The sequence below is a fragment of the Eumetopias jubatus genome, unplaced genomic scaffold, assembly GCF_037043125.1.
Source record: "Eumetopias jubatus isolate StellerSeaLion01/CBP00866 unplaced genomic scaffold, mEumJub1_p1.0 scaffold_1, whole genome shotgun sequence".
NCBI classification, from domain to species: Eukaryota; Metazoa; Chordata; class Mammalia; order Carnivora; family Otariidae; genus Eumetopias; species Eumetopias jubatus.
The window spans coordinates 69,353,271-69,370,754 of NW_028274807.1; the positions used below are offsets into that span (position 1 = coordinate 69,353,271).

General features: G+C 35.2%; 1 protein-coding gene across 2 annotated transcripts in view; it reads right to left on the reverse strand.

Annotated features, from left to right (window-relative positions):
* Positions 1–17,484, reverse strand: part of ZNF148 (zinc finger protein 148) — a 122,370-nt gene that overhangs the window by 30,325 nt on the left and 74,561 nt on the right. For both annotated transcript variants that reach the window (XM_028091287.2, XM_028091286.2), the window contains 3 exons: positions 15,709–15,834; positions 6,965–7,088; positions 5,416–5,499 (listed from right to left, as the gene is read on the reverse strand). In XM_028091287.2, the coding sequence (XP_027947088.1) occupies positions 5,416–5,499; positions 6,965–7,088; positions 15,709–15,834 (334 nt within the window). The remainder of the gene's footprint in view (positions 1–5,415; positions 5,500–6,964; positions 7,089–15,708; positions 15,835–17,484) is intronic.

The following is a 17,484-nucleotide window of genomic DNA, read 5'->3' on the forward strand; positions in this document are numbered from 1 at the left end:
AGAGATTCCCAATTTGTTAAACTAGAGATTCGTCAGAACAAATGATAAATTTTTTTTTTAAACTGCAGACACTAAGAACTAACAAAGAACATTTCCTATGGATTCGAGGAAAAGGTCCTGTACTCAAAATATACATACTTAATTGAAAACCAGGCAACTTTCCTTATATAGCCTCTCGTTCTCTGTATTTCAGTACTAATGCATGTCAAAATGGAGTTGAGTCTCAGAATGACTTCTCCAACCCCCCAAAACAAAAAAAGTATGGCACAGTTTGTGTGTGTGTGTGAGCACGCGGGCATATAGGTGAGGGTGTATGATTTCTTCTGTATCTTTACTGAGATACTTTGTAATACAGTGTTAAACTTTTATATGTATTTTATGTGTAATCAAATCTTTTAGTGTGAATTATCAACAGTTTTGCAGAGGAAAAAAGAAATCCGGTTTCTGAATGCTTTGTTAATAAACCAGAGGATGTCAGTCACAGCAATCTGTAGTTCCCTGCCTAATCTTTCTTGGCAAGCTCTGGCCATGCCAGCACGATCTAGCTCAGCAATTAGAATGCCAGCAGCAACTAGTGCAGGCAACATCCTCCGCAGCATAAACAGTATTCAGTTTCTCCATCTCCACAATAAGATACACTCTAACCAGGTCTGTAACATTTTCTTTCAGTAAGACCTCTCTATTAAAGCTCATAAATTATAGATTGGGGATTCAAATAATGAGAGGAAAACTGTTATGTTTATTAATAACTCAACTATAATGAAGGAAATACAGTGTTGAGCTAACTTAGTCAAGGGTGAATCAACATTCTTACTCCACCCCACTAGCCCAACTGGTTTAAAAAAAAAAAAAGCTATTGTTCAGCTTTTTAACATGGCTGTGAATAAAAGTCATAGTCAAGAGGAAAAGAAGATCAACATATTTTTAGGCATAAAGAGTGCTAACTTGGGTGACAGGTTTTCCAGTGTTTCTTCCTATATTTGTATATATAGAATTGTATGCATTAAGAACTAAAGCCTTTTTTTAAAGGGGGGGGAGAAACTAATGAATATGCATAACTGAATGATTTGGTTTATTTTCAAAACACTTTTCATTTTGGGGAGCAAGATCATTCTATAAAATCTTCCCTATATACAAAATGGCTCATAAGTTTTTACTAATGAAATAAAAAATTTGTGAAAACTGTCACACTATAAAATACAACCATAATTTGCTAAAACAGTCAGAATATCAAGATAGGTATTCCGTGACTTATTATTTACAGGAATTTAGAGAACTGAAATAAAATTAAAATAAAATATTGAAAACTGTATTAAGTTCTTTACTCCTCAAACTCACACCTCCTGTCCTATGGCAGGAAGACTGGTACTTTCTTAGGGTAAGAATGGTGAGAAGATGACTAGAAAAGAACACAACTGGATATATGTCATTCTAACATGTAGTCTATACATGCCTTTGAAGATGTAAAGGAAAAGGCACCTTAGATAAAACAGAAACACCTGATCAAATCTGCCACTGAAAATGAATGTTTAACCCTGGTATGTACCTGACCCTAAACAAAATGATCAATTAGATTTTCATCTTCAACCTTGGCTTCAAGTCTTCACCATCTCTCCCACATCCCCAAACATACCATAAGGATCTATAATGCATTTACAAAAAGATATAAATCTCCCATAATTGCCAAAAAAACAGCAGTCCCAAGAATATTTACCCTTCTCAGTGCCTTAGGCTAAAGGGATCAGCCTCTGGATGAAAAGGTACTCATAAAATGACATTTCATGGGCTAAGCCAAACTTTGGAAATATAATTAAGTGATAACCTGTCCAGGCTGAGTTTTAAAATTTTCTATCTGAAAACCAAATTAAGGGGCGCCTGGGTGGCTAAGTTGGTTAAGCGACTGCCTTCGGCCCGGGTCATGATCCTGGAGTCCCGGGATCGAGTCCCACATCGGGCTCCCTGCTCAGCAGGGAGTCTGCTTCTCCCTCTGACCCTCTTCCCTCTCATGCTCTCTATCTCTCGTTCTCTCTCTCTCAAATAAATAAATCTTTAAAAAAAAAAAAAAAGAAAACCAAATTAAGCTAGGTTCTTGGTTTTTAGAAGTCACAGATATCTTGATTGGTGGCAAGAGTAGCCAAGCAGGTAATGATTTTTAATCATGTTGCGAGCAGAGTACAGGCCTGGGGGCTGGGGAGGCTGGAGGAGACAGTATAATGAGACCTAAAAGAATGAGGGAGGCTATAAGGAAAATGGAGCCTGTAAGAACTAGCAGTTCTTCTCATGACAGGACCATTGAGGATCAGTTGATACGTGACTCATTACCTTCTTGACAATTTAAAAATGGATAAACATATGCAAAAATTTTTTTATAAAGATTTTATTTATTTATTTGAGAGAAAGAATGAGAGAGAGAGAGAGCACATGATAGGGGGGAGGGTCACAGGGAGAAGCAGACTCCCTGCCGAGCAGGGAGCCCGATGCGGCACTCGACCCTGGGACTCCAGGATCATGACCTGAGCTGAAGGCAGTCGCTTAAACAACTGAGCCACCCAGGTGCCCGCAAAATCTCTTTTATAGCCCTAACTAATGTGATGCATTCGTTTAAACTAAGAACATACAGAGAGAAAGCTTGACGTGGGCAAACTTTAGAGCATTACCCACCTCTACAAAAATGAAAGCCATTTAAAATGCGAAAGAACGGTAAGGGACAGAATAATAAATGTTGGAGAACATATATGTAGTTCTAAATATATACCCCCAGATAGGTATAGCTTATAGGTATCTTGGTTATAAGACAAAAACATCTTACTGTCTTCAGAAAGAGTCCATAAAAAGAACCAAGAAAATGAAGAAGGAAAATCAATTCCCTTTATATCAGTTCCACCTGGGGCGTTGAGGTGGTGTGAAGAGTGAAGCAAAAGTGAGTCTCTCATCAAAAGAAACTTTTCTCTGTTAAGGAACCATAGTGACTGGTTTGCCCTGGTTCCTCTCAATTTCTTCTCTTGTTCTAATTGTATTCTCTGTATCATGAGAACCCCAGCCCCTGCTTCCATTCCTTTTACATATTCCTAAACCCGGTTACGGCTTAGTGGCATAGTGAGAAAAACTCAAAAGCGCCAAAAGGTTAACTGTTATGCTTCTAGTCCCATTCTGCAGTTAATGACTTCACATGTGTATCTGGAATCACAGACTTAGGTTGGAATCTTAGCTCCACCATATATATATATATTAGATTATATATAAATTTAGAAGAGTTTCTCAACTTCTTGTGTGCATATTATTTCTTCATCTAAAAAATGGGGATGTGTAATAGCTCCTCTCTTTCAAGATTAATGTGAGAACTAAATGAGATATTCAACAAAATATTTAGCACAATATCTGGTCTTAGTAAATTCTAAATATTAACTACCAACTATAACGTGTTTAAATCCAAGATACCCCCTGGCTTAGCACAGTTATTTTTCCAGTAAGATTACAGAATTGTGACCAGCACATTAAAAAAGAATTTACTAGAACAGAACAGAAAATAGCAGAGTGCAATTAAGGGTAAGTACTGTTTCAAAAATCTTTGTCAGATACACACACACACACTCTCTCTCTCTCTCTCTCTCTCAAAAATCTTTGTCAGATACACACACACGCTCTCTCTCTCTCTCTCTCTCTCTCTCTCACGCACGTGGTTTCTCTCAACTAAGCCTCCTGCAGTTTTCCTGTGTTGCCTTTCCTATGTAACCTTCAACAGCTAACACAGCTGGCTCTTGGTCAAGGGCACAAGAACATGTTGTACAAAACTCTACAACACTTATCATACTGTGCTTGTTTATATGTATGTCTCTCCCATTAGAATATAAATTCCGCGGAAACCTTTTTTCTTTAATCTCTGTATTTCTGATACCTGAAAAATACTTAAGGCTCAGTACATTTTTTTAAATGAATGAGTAAATCATCAAAATCTAATAGGTATTAAAAACATACAAAAATTTTAACCACTTTATCATTATCTGATCAGGTTTTATTAGTGTATAGAAATATAAATTTAGCTGTAAGTCTCATAAGATCAATAACTTGTTCTTTCTCCCAAAGTGCCTATTACACTCCCTTCCATCTGGAAGTGATGAATAAATGTTTACTTAAGAAACTGAAATGGCTGTTGTGCATAATGATCTTTGAAAAGTAGACTTTAAAGCACATAGATGTGCTACACAGTTGAAGTTGTATTTAAGGAGACCAGCCACATTCATGCTTCTTTGTTAGGGGCAAAGAAAGGAAAATGATTAGGCAGAAGAAGTTGCTTCTTTTATAGGACAAACTGCCCAGGATCCCCTTTCACAGGTACTGTAGGTACCATGAGAACACATCTAAATAACATTGGGCAGGTTCCTGCTTAAGTACTTAATATAGAAAAATATGAAGAACTTTAATATTTTAGCGGCGCCTGGGTGGCTCAGTCATTGGGTGTCTGCCTTCCGCTCTGGTCATGATCCCAGAGTACTGGGATCGGGCCCCCGCACTGGGCTCCCTGCTCGGCGGGAGGCCTGCTTCTCCCTCTGCCCCTCCCCCTGCTTGTGTTCCCTCTCTCGCTGTGTCTCTCTCTGTCAAATAAATAAAATCTTTAAGAAAAAAAAAAAAAGAACTTCAATATTTGCAGTATCACCATCACTCTCAATTCTACTTAAATGTAAGAATCAAAGTGATACAAATACACCAACTCTGTTTTTATTCCATCACAAAAAGGCAAAACACTAGAAATAAATTCTAAAGAAACACTTTTCACCATGCTTACAGACATCAAAGTCAAAAGCTGACAGTGTACTAAATCAAGGTTACATATAACACTTGGTTTTACATTTGTCAAAAAATAAAATAAAATAAAAGCAAGTAAATGTTTGCTTAAAAAGAGACTTAACTTTTTAAGGTACGGGTTCCTTTAAAGTGATCTTCCGAAATACTTGTTTCTAAGTCATTAACAACTTAACTGAAAAACTGGAAGTCTCCAATTTATCAGGATTACAACTCTCTTAATATAGTAAGCTATATACATGAAACAGTAAGGGAAAAAAGAATGGTATCCGTATCTTAGGGCTCAGGCACTTTGTTTCTTCCCCAGACTAAAGAATAAGAATGATACTTTTACCTAACCCTAAACTTGTTAAACATCTTAGGAAACAGCTATCTCACAAAAATCTCCTTTTGTCATTTCAAATACATTTTAAGTTATTATGAAACTCTATTTCAAAGTAATTTACTGGGCTTGGACATTAAAGCCAAGTCTTAACAGTTAAGACTGATTTATTCAAAGAAAAAATATGATCTATGATACACAGTGGCAACAAGTTGCTGCTACTTGTTAAAAATTCTTCCCTGTATTTGGAATGGTAATTTTAATGACCCTATAGGAAGGGTGGCAACACTCACCAGTATGAATCTTCTCATGTCTCTGTAGCAGGTACTTCTGTATGAAACGCATGTCACATTGACTACATTGAAATGGTTTTTCGCCTTAAAATAATTTCACATCCACAAATTAGTTACTGGATAAAACACAGTTTATAGTTACTATTTCTGAGGAAAGATAAATCTTAGAAGCCCAAATTCTGGAAAATTCCAAATTATCCATACAATATTTTTATACTGTTCATTAATTTAAAAGAATTTTATTTCCTCAATTTTTCCCCCACAATTATAAAATTCACATTCTCACACTCACACAAAGATGAGATGAAATCCACTCTATATCCAAAAGGAAGGAAGGAAGGAAGGAAGGAAGGGAGAGAGAAAGAGAGAGAAAGAGAAAGAGAAAGCAAGAAAGCAAGCAAGCAAGCAAGCAAGCAAGCAAGCAAGCAAGCAAGCAAGAAAGAAAGAAAGAAAGAAAGAAAAAGAAAGAAAGAAAACAATTCAAAACAATTTAAAAATCAGGAGGCTAAAAAGGATCTGGGTTATCTAGTGTGTCGTTAAACAGCTCCTCTCTCTTTTTATCTGAAAGATCCACCCACCTTGTTCTCCATGGCTACCTATCCCTTTATGTCCTTTCAATTATTTTCTCCAGAACCTTCAGAACTTTTGAACATTTTCTTTCTTTTTTTTAAATCTGGACTCTTCAATCATTCCTTCTCTGCTGGAACCTTTCCTTCTAAGTATTCTTGAGGTCTGATCTATGCAAACAAACTTTCCAGAAATCCTGAAACACTCCCGGCCTTATTACTCTCTCCTTCCGTTTCAACCATACCTTCTTAAGAGCAGTTTACCTCTTGTCTCAAATTCTCCACCACCCACTTGTGCTTTAACTCTTATACTCTGCTTTCTTAAAAGCTACTTGTGATCTCTTTACTATTTATTCCAATGGTTTCTTCTCATTCTCTACCCCTCTCTATCCTCTCTGAAGGCTGTGCCATTGTTGATCATACCCTCCCTGGAACTGTCTCTTTTTTTAGCTTCTGGGACACTCTATTTCCTACTTCATTAAACCTACCTTATTACTCTATCTTCCCCACCCCATACCCTTTAATTTAACCTACGCGTCTAGTCTGTTTCCCCAAGGATCTGTGATTAGTCTTTAGGTCTGCTCTCTATAATGTCATGTTCTTAATAATCATTTTTAATATCATCTTTTAATATTTGAAGCTCCTACTTCATAAATTCTTATTTCAAACTCCATCTGGATGTCTTGCAGAGAAAAATAAATGTTGACAGGCTTTTAATAATACATTATTTAACTGTTTCTTTAGCTGAAAAGAACACATAAGCCAGATAAGTGTCCAATTAAGACTAATTAATTTTACACATCCTTGTTCATTGTTTTCTCATTTAAAGTTTTGCTGGTTTCCTTCTGATATTCTGGCCTATGGAAATCTCTGATTTAAAATGCCAGGTTAGCTACAGTCTTAGAAATGAATGACATTTATGCGAGGCAAAAATAGCAACAACAATCTTAATGGCCATAAGCCCATTTTAATTCAAGAAATACCTGTATGAATGAAGACATGTCTCTGTAAGTGATAGTTCGTTCTAAAGGCAGCATTGCAGTGCTCACAAACGTGAGATTTAGGGGTTTTCAAACCAAGTGATCCATCCTCATTTATTGTAAGGATCTAGTTAAAAAAAAAAAAAAAGGTAAAAACAAAAGTTTTAAAAACATAATACTAACTTATAAAAAAGGTAATGCCTTTTAACACAAACAATGGTCACCAGAAATTATGAAAATTTTTTTCCTAATCTTGAAAAAGGTGTTAGAATAAGGTTATGATTAACTGTAGGAAAGTACAATGTGACTCGGAATGGTAAAAATCACTAATAAAAACTTGGAAGCTGGTTTAAGTAAGATCTCAGCACTCTGTCCCCTCTTCTCCAAAGGTGATGTCTAACAGAGTCCCGAAGTGCTCTCTGCTAGGGTGAGTGTAACTTTATTTTCAATTTTAAATTCTCACATATGCAGGACGAAAGTTTTGTTTTAGATAGACATGGCATAAATATCAATCAGTATAGGACTGGTTAAATCATGGAAAATGAATGCAACTTAACATTATCTGGTTGTAAAATAAAATGAGAAAAGCTCTCTACAGACCTATATGGAAAAAGCTCCAGGATTTATTAAGTAAAAAATGCAAGGTTTAGAATTCAGTACATAATTTTGCAAATTTTTATATATAAGAAAGTACATACAAGGATACATATTTATTTGTATATGCATAAAAACTATTTAAGAAGGATACACATGAAACAAATATAGCCTTGGCTGTGATGGCCAGGGAACTGGGCAGAGGGGAGAAAGTGGGAGGGGGACTCTACATTGTTTATACTTAAATACTTTTCTGAATCACATAAATGCTTACCTATTACATTTTCTTTCTTTCTTTTTTTGTTAAAGAAGAGAAAAAGAGCAATCTAAGTTTTTAAGTCATCTAGCATAGAATTTGGAGTCTGGTTCACTCTAGGATCTCTGAGGTTACTTATTCTAGGACTACTAACCTGTCATTGAGCATATTCCTAAAAACATTTGTTGGATAAATAAATTAGAGTGGGTATGTGGGTATGGGGAAGGAAGACAGGTGACAAAGAAATCATATCTTCCTGGGCTTCCTGAGGTTGAGAATATTATGGGCCTGGTCTGGACAGTGCCAGAGAGACGCTCATCTTTGGGCTTCATGTATTCCAATTTATCAACCATTTGTTCCACATGCAACATTAAACTGTCTCGCTCATGAGACACATGGCAGAGTAAAAATAATAAATGATCTTTTTTTTTCATTACTGAGGAGATTAGAAATGACATGTCGGAATATGACATGAAGATAAGAAGCAAAGAAAACCAGTAGGAGATCAGATCACTAGGAGCATGGCAAGTAAGAGGGGAAACAATACTGGAGGTGGGGGCATGCAGTATAGGAGCTACGAAATTGTGTCCCACACGAGGTAGAAAAATCTAGGAAACATCTTAGAAAATACAAAGGCCTGTGGAAACTGATTAGGGCCTGTAAACACACAGCTATGACCCCCTTCTCAAACCTAGAAAACAGGAGAGGTAAGGGGGAAAAGGCTTTAATTTTTAAAACATTCTTTTACTTTAAATTCTGGAAGACAACTCAGCCTGTACTGTATGTAAATCAATGGTAATTATTATGCAAATTATACAGGATATTTGGGTTCTGGGCAAACTGCCAATGTGGTCAACAATGCTTCAAAGTCTATGCACCAGAGTCATAAAGAGAAACATTTGGCACAAGATTGGAAGTGGGTGTCACAGCTTCCTGATGAGAGTCAGTGAGAATAGAAAGTTTCATCTCTGGCCAGTTGCTTTAAATTTTTTGACCCCTCCAAGTCACAAAATAATATGCAAGTTAACACTATGCAAAACAAAATAAAACACAAAATCTTTTCAAAGAAGACTGAAAATATTTCTAACATAAAACAAATAACAAAAAGATGTTAAACATTTTATATAAAACAGAACTAAAAACAAGACAGCACCAGGTATTTTTTCCACATATGTTGATAACAAGAAGATCCAAGTGCCAAAACACATGACAGCTCAAGAGCTTTCTGTGGCATAGCAACTGCAAGGGAAGTCTCTGCAAGGAACAAATCTGGCCCAAGTTACTTAATGTGAAACGGATGTTGTCTCTGACTGTACAAAGCCCTTTTATGAAGAGTTAAGGAGTTCTAGGTCATTGTTTTCTGGCACTGAAGGTAATGCTGCCTTTCACTGTGCATTCAAGCCTTAACTCAAGGTGGATTTTATGGATGAAACAGCTAACACTGGCTTGTGAATAAGAAGACTGAAAAATCTAGCACATTTATAAGTTCAAAGACAGAAAAATCAAATTCTTGGACATTTTTATATTTCTTTCTCTGTGGCTTTTTTTTGGCGGGGGGGGGAGCCAGAATAACAAACACATTTGTATAAAGGACACTGAGTAAAATTCATCTTGCCACAGACGAGCACCAGTGGCTCTTCCAATTTGTAATCTGTTTTAAATACAACCACGTGACTTTGTCTGTTTTATTCACCACTATAACCCCAGTGCCCAAAATGGTGTCTGGAACATAGTTAGACTCTATAAATGTCTAATGACATGGCTGACTGCTACCCATAACCAAACATCCTCATGGCTCACCAATTTATTCTTTTTAAAAATTTTTGCCAAAAGTGATACCTTTCAATTTTTCGAAGTTACTAAGTAGTGCCACAGAGACGTGGCTATGTTAAAGAACAAAGGCCCTTAGTGGAAAAGAAATGGCACATTAATATAGGCAAAATTTTCTTCCTTGGTATAGATATGGTTTCTGTTCTTGTTCACACCCTTTCAAGATCTTTTGGTAGAAAGTGATCTACCAGTTAAATGTGTTTGCCTTAAAGATTAGCAGTCTCACTTGCTACTCTAACTAGTACCATAAAATATTTCTGCTTTTCTTTGTCCCCTCAATTTATGAACACTATTACAATTAAAGGTTTTAAATTTCAAGGTTTAAATCCTAAAATTCCTGGTATAATATCTCCATTTGATTTGTCTTGCTTCCTGTCGCTCCTACTCTTGGAGAAATGTGGTATATTATAAAGACCAAGCAATAAGGCTTTATCAAGAGTGGAGAAATTAGTAACAGTCTAAACAATACTTAACATACTTGATTTTCTTAACTGTTTATAAATTTAAAACAGAATTTTTTAGTAAAAAATTTCAAAACCAAATGGAACTCAATCTGCTTTCTTAATCTCATGGTCCATTAGATACATTTTTTGTTCTGAGCCAAATCTGTTCCCAGCTAGCTACTATATATGATGGTCATCTTAAATAATACATCAATTTTCATCAGGCAAAACACTAACAAAGCTCTATTAAGCTTAGAGATTTTTCACTCCTCAAAGGTCACTGCCACTGAACAACCTAACACTCTTCAGTGAGGAAAAGTTTTGCTGTCTTAAAAGGCAGAGATTATTTTCTCCATTCTCTGTTATGTACTATTAAAATTATTTTAAGATAATTTTAATTATTTTAAGGTGATGATTATAGGTTTTATCATATATTCTTAAATCAACCTGAATCATATTCTAAACTACCAAAACCCAAAAGACAATATAGAGGAGATAGTTTAAATTTCTCCTGTACTGTAAGTCAGTTCACTGCAACTGGGGGGTGGAGAATGAGATCTTCCAAAATTCTCTTTATTCTTCAAATCCAATCAGAAGCAGAATAGTGCCATCCCAAAGACATACAACAAAATAACACTGCCATAACCATCCACAGCAATAACCAGCACAATATCTTGACCCTCCTAGTTACCTCTAATATCCTACCTTCACACTGTCACTCTCATTCTTCAGAATTTTCACTATCTGTCCCTACTGGATTTTTACATTACAAATTTCATTTTAAAATGACAAGCTTTTGACAGTGCCAGAACACAAAAGTCACTGTATTGTAAGCATGGCACAATAACTAATGTTCGGCATAATAACCCTAAGTTTTAGAAAAGGTCATTTCTCTTAGGTTTCCTAAATATTAGCCAAAATAGTATGTGATATTTAAAAAGAAAGGTTTACATCAAAATATTTTTTAAAGTTAGGGTTCAGTTTTGTGAGAAAAATTATTTACCCAAAACACATAGCTCCCTGAAAAAATTTGAGAAATAAAATATTAGGGACGCCTGGGTGGCTCAGTTGGTTAAGCGTCTGCCTTCGGCTCAGGTCATGATCCCAGGGTCCTGGGATCGAGTCCCGCACATCAGGCTCCTTGCCCAGCAGGGAGCCTGCTTCTCCCTCTCCCTCTGCCTGCCGCTCCCCCTGGCTGGTGTGCTCTCTCTCTGACAAATAAATAAATAAAATCTTAAAAAATAAAAAAATAAAATAAAATACTAACACATTCTTTTACTAATGCTCATCTTCATTTTTCTCTTAAGTACTATTCTGTTACTTCCATTCCCCATCTTACAATCAGTTCTTTGGCTTCAAAGCCACTTCTTCCATAATCAAGTCAACACATAGGAGAAAGTATGACACATGCCTGGTATATCTATTTCTCTGTTCCCTTTAATTAAGGTTTCCTCACTTATATAATTCAATTTAAGATCTTTTTGATATCAAAATCACAAATCTTTTCTGAAAACCAATAGTGTATAATAAATTGCTAAGAAAGCATTCTCTATATAATCTACAATCTATTTCGATCTATGGAATACTCTCATCCGTACTGAGTTCAGCACAACTTTGAATGATCAATTTCTACTCGGACCACCTAAACTATTAAACAAACACAGTTCCTTTCTTCAGCACCTGGTAAGAGATGCGGGCACTTTACAGGCATCCAAACTGTTTGCTGAAGGAATGAAAAGGGAGATACATTTCAGAGTAAGAAGTAAGGAATTAAAAGTACTCTGCTCTATCTCATTCAGTCACTAAGACATTTGAAAAGACCTATACAATGTATATACAATACTGGATTAAGATAATATTGTTATGCTTTTCTTAAAAAGATTCTTAGAGTTCACTGACTTTGACTCAATAATCCTCATAGAAACCTTCTGTGTTACCTCCTAATACACCAAACAAGTCAATATCAAAGTCAAGTGGTAATAGCTCATTCCTTACTTCTTATTCCAGAAGTCTCTAGTATTAAGACTTGAGATTCTCAAGCATAAACATAAATCACAATCACCCTGGACTCTTTTAAAGTATAAATGGAAATCCCAATAAGAGTCCCCAGGGTTGGGGCCTGGGTATTTATAACTGGAAAAGCCCTATAGGTGACTCTAATGAGAGCCAAGAGGAAACCCACTGACACGAATGCATGGAGATCGAATTAAGTTTACTAAAAGTTTTCACATATTTCTGATAACTTTAGTTCTCCATATAGTGGTAATCCACAACAAAGCGAGATTCAAAGGGGCTATGGAACGAAGTATAGCAATGTAAAAAAGAAGAGCATGTCATTAAGGAATGAGACAAGAAGCAATTATAAGCATCAAAAAAACACTTTAAAGTCTACCAGTCAGGAGCATTCAGGGTAAGAGGTGGGGAAAGCCCTAATATCTCAGTCCTTCCAAAGGGCTTCATTATAACACATAAGATTTTTTTAAAAATGTTTACATCATCAACATAGACAGACATCAGACTAGACATTATAGTTCATATGCACTATATTTAAAAAGAACACAACACATTAAAGATCCCTGACAAAGTTGTTAAAATTAAATTAAATTTGACATTTAAAAGGAACAAGATTTTATCATGTAGAAAACTTACTTTCATAAACAAGCTTAATCCATGATAGCACCAAATAACTTGACCTAGCCAACACTCCCAAGCTTGACTATACCCTCTTCTTCAGACATGTTGCCAAATGTATTTTGGCAATTTTCAGTATCAAATCTACCTCTGCCATATGACAGAGGCTTAGAAAGCAATTATTGCTTAAAATCCATGGCAGTTAAAGATGACCTAAAAATACAGTACTTCTCACTACACAGCTGATCTTGAAAGGAGTCACATTTATTTATATAGATATGTAAGCTCTAATATTTTAACTAAAAGTCTATCATGTTAGTTATATTTTCTGTATAGATCCCCAATCTAATATGACACAATGCTGGCACACACCCAAAATATTCATGATGGCAAATTCAAGATCTGGAAAAGATTCTGGGGGAGAGTAGAGTCTTCTAAGCATAGTAAATTATAATTCTTTGTGAAACTTAAAACTGTTTTTAAGGAATTTAAAACAAGCAATACATTGATCTATAGACGTGAGATAAGCTACTTTCTCTTCTTACAAAAAAGGCAGAAACAGTTACTTTAATGAAAAATACAAAGTGTTAATTTTTTAAAACATGCTTGAGAAAATATAAAATAACTCACTGGTTCTGTCTCAAATTCTAAGACTCCAGACACAAAAACCATTCATCTGAAGACTGCAGACCAGCGTTAAAAACAGTCCACAACCATTCTCCGTTACATTTAATGTGTCAGGACAGTTTAAAAATAATTGTTTTTGTTATTCTCACACCCTCATCTTCCATGTATTATTTCTAGTTATGTCACTCTCCTAGGAATTCCCTAAAAAGACCTCCCCAAAAACATTTCCTTATATATAATATACTTAAAATAGGCCAAATCTTTCATCTAGCCATTACACAGATATATATTTATGTAATACCCTTAGAAATATTTTGATACATTATCAGTTTATCTACAAATTAGACAAGCAAAATAGCTTAAAGCCTCTAAAAATCTGATCTGTATTAGAAACACCTAGAACATAGCACCAAATAGAGATGCCAAATAACACCCTACTGGAAGATAATAATCTGAGTTTTAGTCAGAATTTTAGGATACATTACACTCAAGAATAGTACCAGAAAAAAATGGCGATAAAATACCAAGGAAAATGTAGTATATTTTTTTAAAAGACTTTATTCCCCATAGATTAGCAGCAAACCCAAAGTAACAATCACTATCGCAATATTATAATTTTTTCTTCAAAACCTTGTATTGCTCTATGTATGAAAAACTTGATTTATTCATTAATGTAAAAAAAAAACCAACACAAAAGTATCATATAAGTCACTGAGAAAAAAATTAACCCCAAGAAAACAAAGGGAAGGAGAAAGGCAAGGAGGGACGTCACAAAACATGAAATATAAAATGCCAATAATTATGGGAGAAAAAAAGTTTAGTATGGCCAGTAACTAAAGAAATTATAATTTAAACTATAATGAAATGTCCCTCTTAAGCTACAAAAAATGAAGTCTCACACTTGAATGTACAGACATGACACACCTCAGATCCACTACAGGTAGCAATGTAACTGGTACAACATTTCTGGAAGGAGCCACACTGTCAAGAACACTTCTGAAAAATTCATGCCCTCTGATTGATGATTGATTCAGTAACACATGAAGATCTATACACAAATATTTTAAGTGCAGCATGATTTAAAATAAAGGCAAAAAGAACACAACTTCCAACAATATAGCAATCACCGAATATATAATGTGACACATCAATAATAATATATTATGCAGCTAATAAAATCTTTATAAAAACCATTAATAACTTTAAATGTAAAAATCGCTTACACACTGTTAAAAAAAATCAGGACTTTCAATCAATCAATCTATGTACACAAATTTGAATACAGAAAGGGAATATGGCAGAAAATTATGTTAGCTATCTCTGGCAATATAACTACAAGTTATTTTAGTCTATATTTTTCAAATTTTTCTATAGTAGGTATACATATATATCCCAAAAGCTGTGGTATGTTCTTAATGCTCACCAACAGAGTAAGGAGTCAGGTGGTGGAAAGTGTTTGTTGTAAATATTCTCACTATGGCTAATTTTAAGTTACTAATGATTTTAGCACTGGCTTGCAAAATTCCTGTAAATTTAGCAATCAGCTCTGGCAAGCCAATACAAGCTGGCTTCAGCACATCACTGAGTCTAAAAATAGACTAATTATATAAATAATGATGATGATAATCTAAATCACAAATGTAAAAATAAGGATTCATCAAAATTAAAAGGTCATGTTACATTATGACTTTAAAAAATCCTTCTTCACTATATGAGGTAAAACAAAAGATGAAAAATAATTATAAAGATGTAAACATACCGCTCAGAATTCAGAGACTTCCTAGAAATACCAAAATGCTACCTACAGTCAACTATTACTATACCAAAGAGGAAAAAAAGCCAGCAATAACTACTAGTATTTACTAGGTCACTTATTTACTAATCTATTCATTCACCCATCAAGGATTTCTTAAGGGTCTATTATGCCTACTATTCCAGGCTCTTGGGATACAACTGTGAATAATATGAAGTCCCTGCCCTCGTGGAGCTTACATTCTAGTACAGGTATCCCACAACCTTTCCCTGATGAATAACTGGTGTTGAATTTTCTTGAAATCATATTAAAATAAGTAAAACTAATATGAATGAGAAGCAAGGGCAGAAAAGAGAGACGTGGAAAAAGAAAAGTTTGTCTTTAGAAAAAAGACATGGTGAAAAAAGTGGAAAAATTAAAACCAATGGCCCGCCACCTCCCTGCAGACATGCATCCCCGTCCTCCTGGCGATTCTGATACAACATTCCAACTTTACTAAGCCACATGAGATTTTTATGTTTGCCTTATGGTCCAGCCAGGTTCCTGCCCATAAGATTAACCAACAGTTTGGAATTAGGAGGTTAGGGACCACCGCCTTAATATATTCTCTTACTTTTGCAGGAGAACGTTGTTTCCGTTTCTTCTTTTTCTGTAAGTCTACTGGCTCTCTGATTTGTTTTTTGTCTCTCATCAGTTGCTCAGATACATCAGTAAAAGTAATTTCCTGCTTTACACTTATCTGTTAAAAAAAAAAAGCCAAATTTTAGAAATAAACAAAAAGTCCATTGTGACAAAGCCATTACATGTTTAATCCTTTGCTCAACCTACATATAGGTGCTTCCAAAATGATGGGTGTGTGTCTGTGTATGTGTGTGTGTGTGTGTGTGTTCATTAATAGGCAATAGAATAATAAGAGTCAAGATTATATGAATAAGAGTCAAGAGTACATCAACTAAGGAATAGACTAAGATTTTACAAAAATCTATCTGGAAAAGAAGATTAAAGATATCATGGGAAAGGATTACAAGACCAAAGAATAAAGTAGAAGTCAGGACACAAAGTAAGATCAATTTCACTCCCACATTTAAGGAAACTGATACTGAAGTTAAAAGCACAAAAAGAGGTTTAAATTCCAAAAATCAGTAAAATATTGGGGGAATAAAAGGGTATTCAGACTTCACAGTAGGCTCTCCCTCGATTTATAAAATATCATGAAGAAACACAAAATTCTAAAAGGTAATCACGTCAGAAGAAAGGTAAGACAAAAAATGAAAATTTAATTATCTTTAAACTCAACACTCTGACAGTATCTTAGCTTAGCCTGTACTTTCCTGGCCGATACACCAAACCATCACCAAATAAAGATGTTTATAGAACTGCATACAGTGTTAGGCCACTGTTATGTACAAGGCAGGATACTAATTACACAACAAACAAAAACTACAAAATGTTATCCCATCTTCAGATCTCTGTTTTCAGATAAGAGATGCTTGTCCTAAACACACACACACACACACACACACACACACACACACACAGAAATGCATGAAGGTTCTTAGATCAGTAATGGTAGTGCCAATTCTCATCACAACTGATGATACTCAGTCATCTGCTCTTTAATACTACATTTTCCATCTATCCTTGAAACGAAAATATAAGAATCTTAAAACTAAAAAACCTTTCAACTCAACAGGTTCTGAACCACATTAAATATCCTTGACCTATCCACCATGAAAGGACACAACAAGAAGTCTGCAACCTGGAAGAGGGCCCTCACCCTACCATGCTGACACCCTGATCCTAGACTTCCAGCCTCCAGAACTATGAGAAATAAATCTCTGTTCTTTATAAGCTAAAATAAATAAATAACTCCTTAATAACAATCCAGGAAGTACCATGTAATAGTGGCTACATTTTTCAAAACATACACTAAAAAAATAGTGCAAAACATTATAAACATCTTGCCGATTCACAGTGTAAAGTTGGAAGACAGCTGTGCAGAAGAGGTTCATGAGGGAAAATGCAACATAAGGCAGGGATTTCAGGCTGACAAAATAAGAAACTGGAAGCTTTCATAAACTCCTGAGGTGTAGGCAGTATAAGAATCACAAATCAAGAAGAATCTTGGCACAAAAACAGGATGTAAATGATTTACTAGGTTAATAATTCTTTCTATCAGGTTACAGAATAGTACTAGCAAACCTTCCTATGGCTTCTTTTGGTATCACTATTTGGAACATAAAATAAAATGGTAAAATCACCACCACCAAGGCTTTGGAATACAGACATGTTACCACCTCTGAAGTGATGTGTACTGAAATACAAAACTTGGATTGGGTGTGAGACAGGAGAGATGATTACAGACTATGTAAGCAGCTGCTGAATTGCT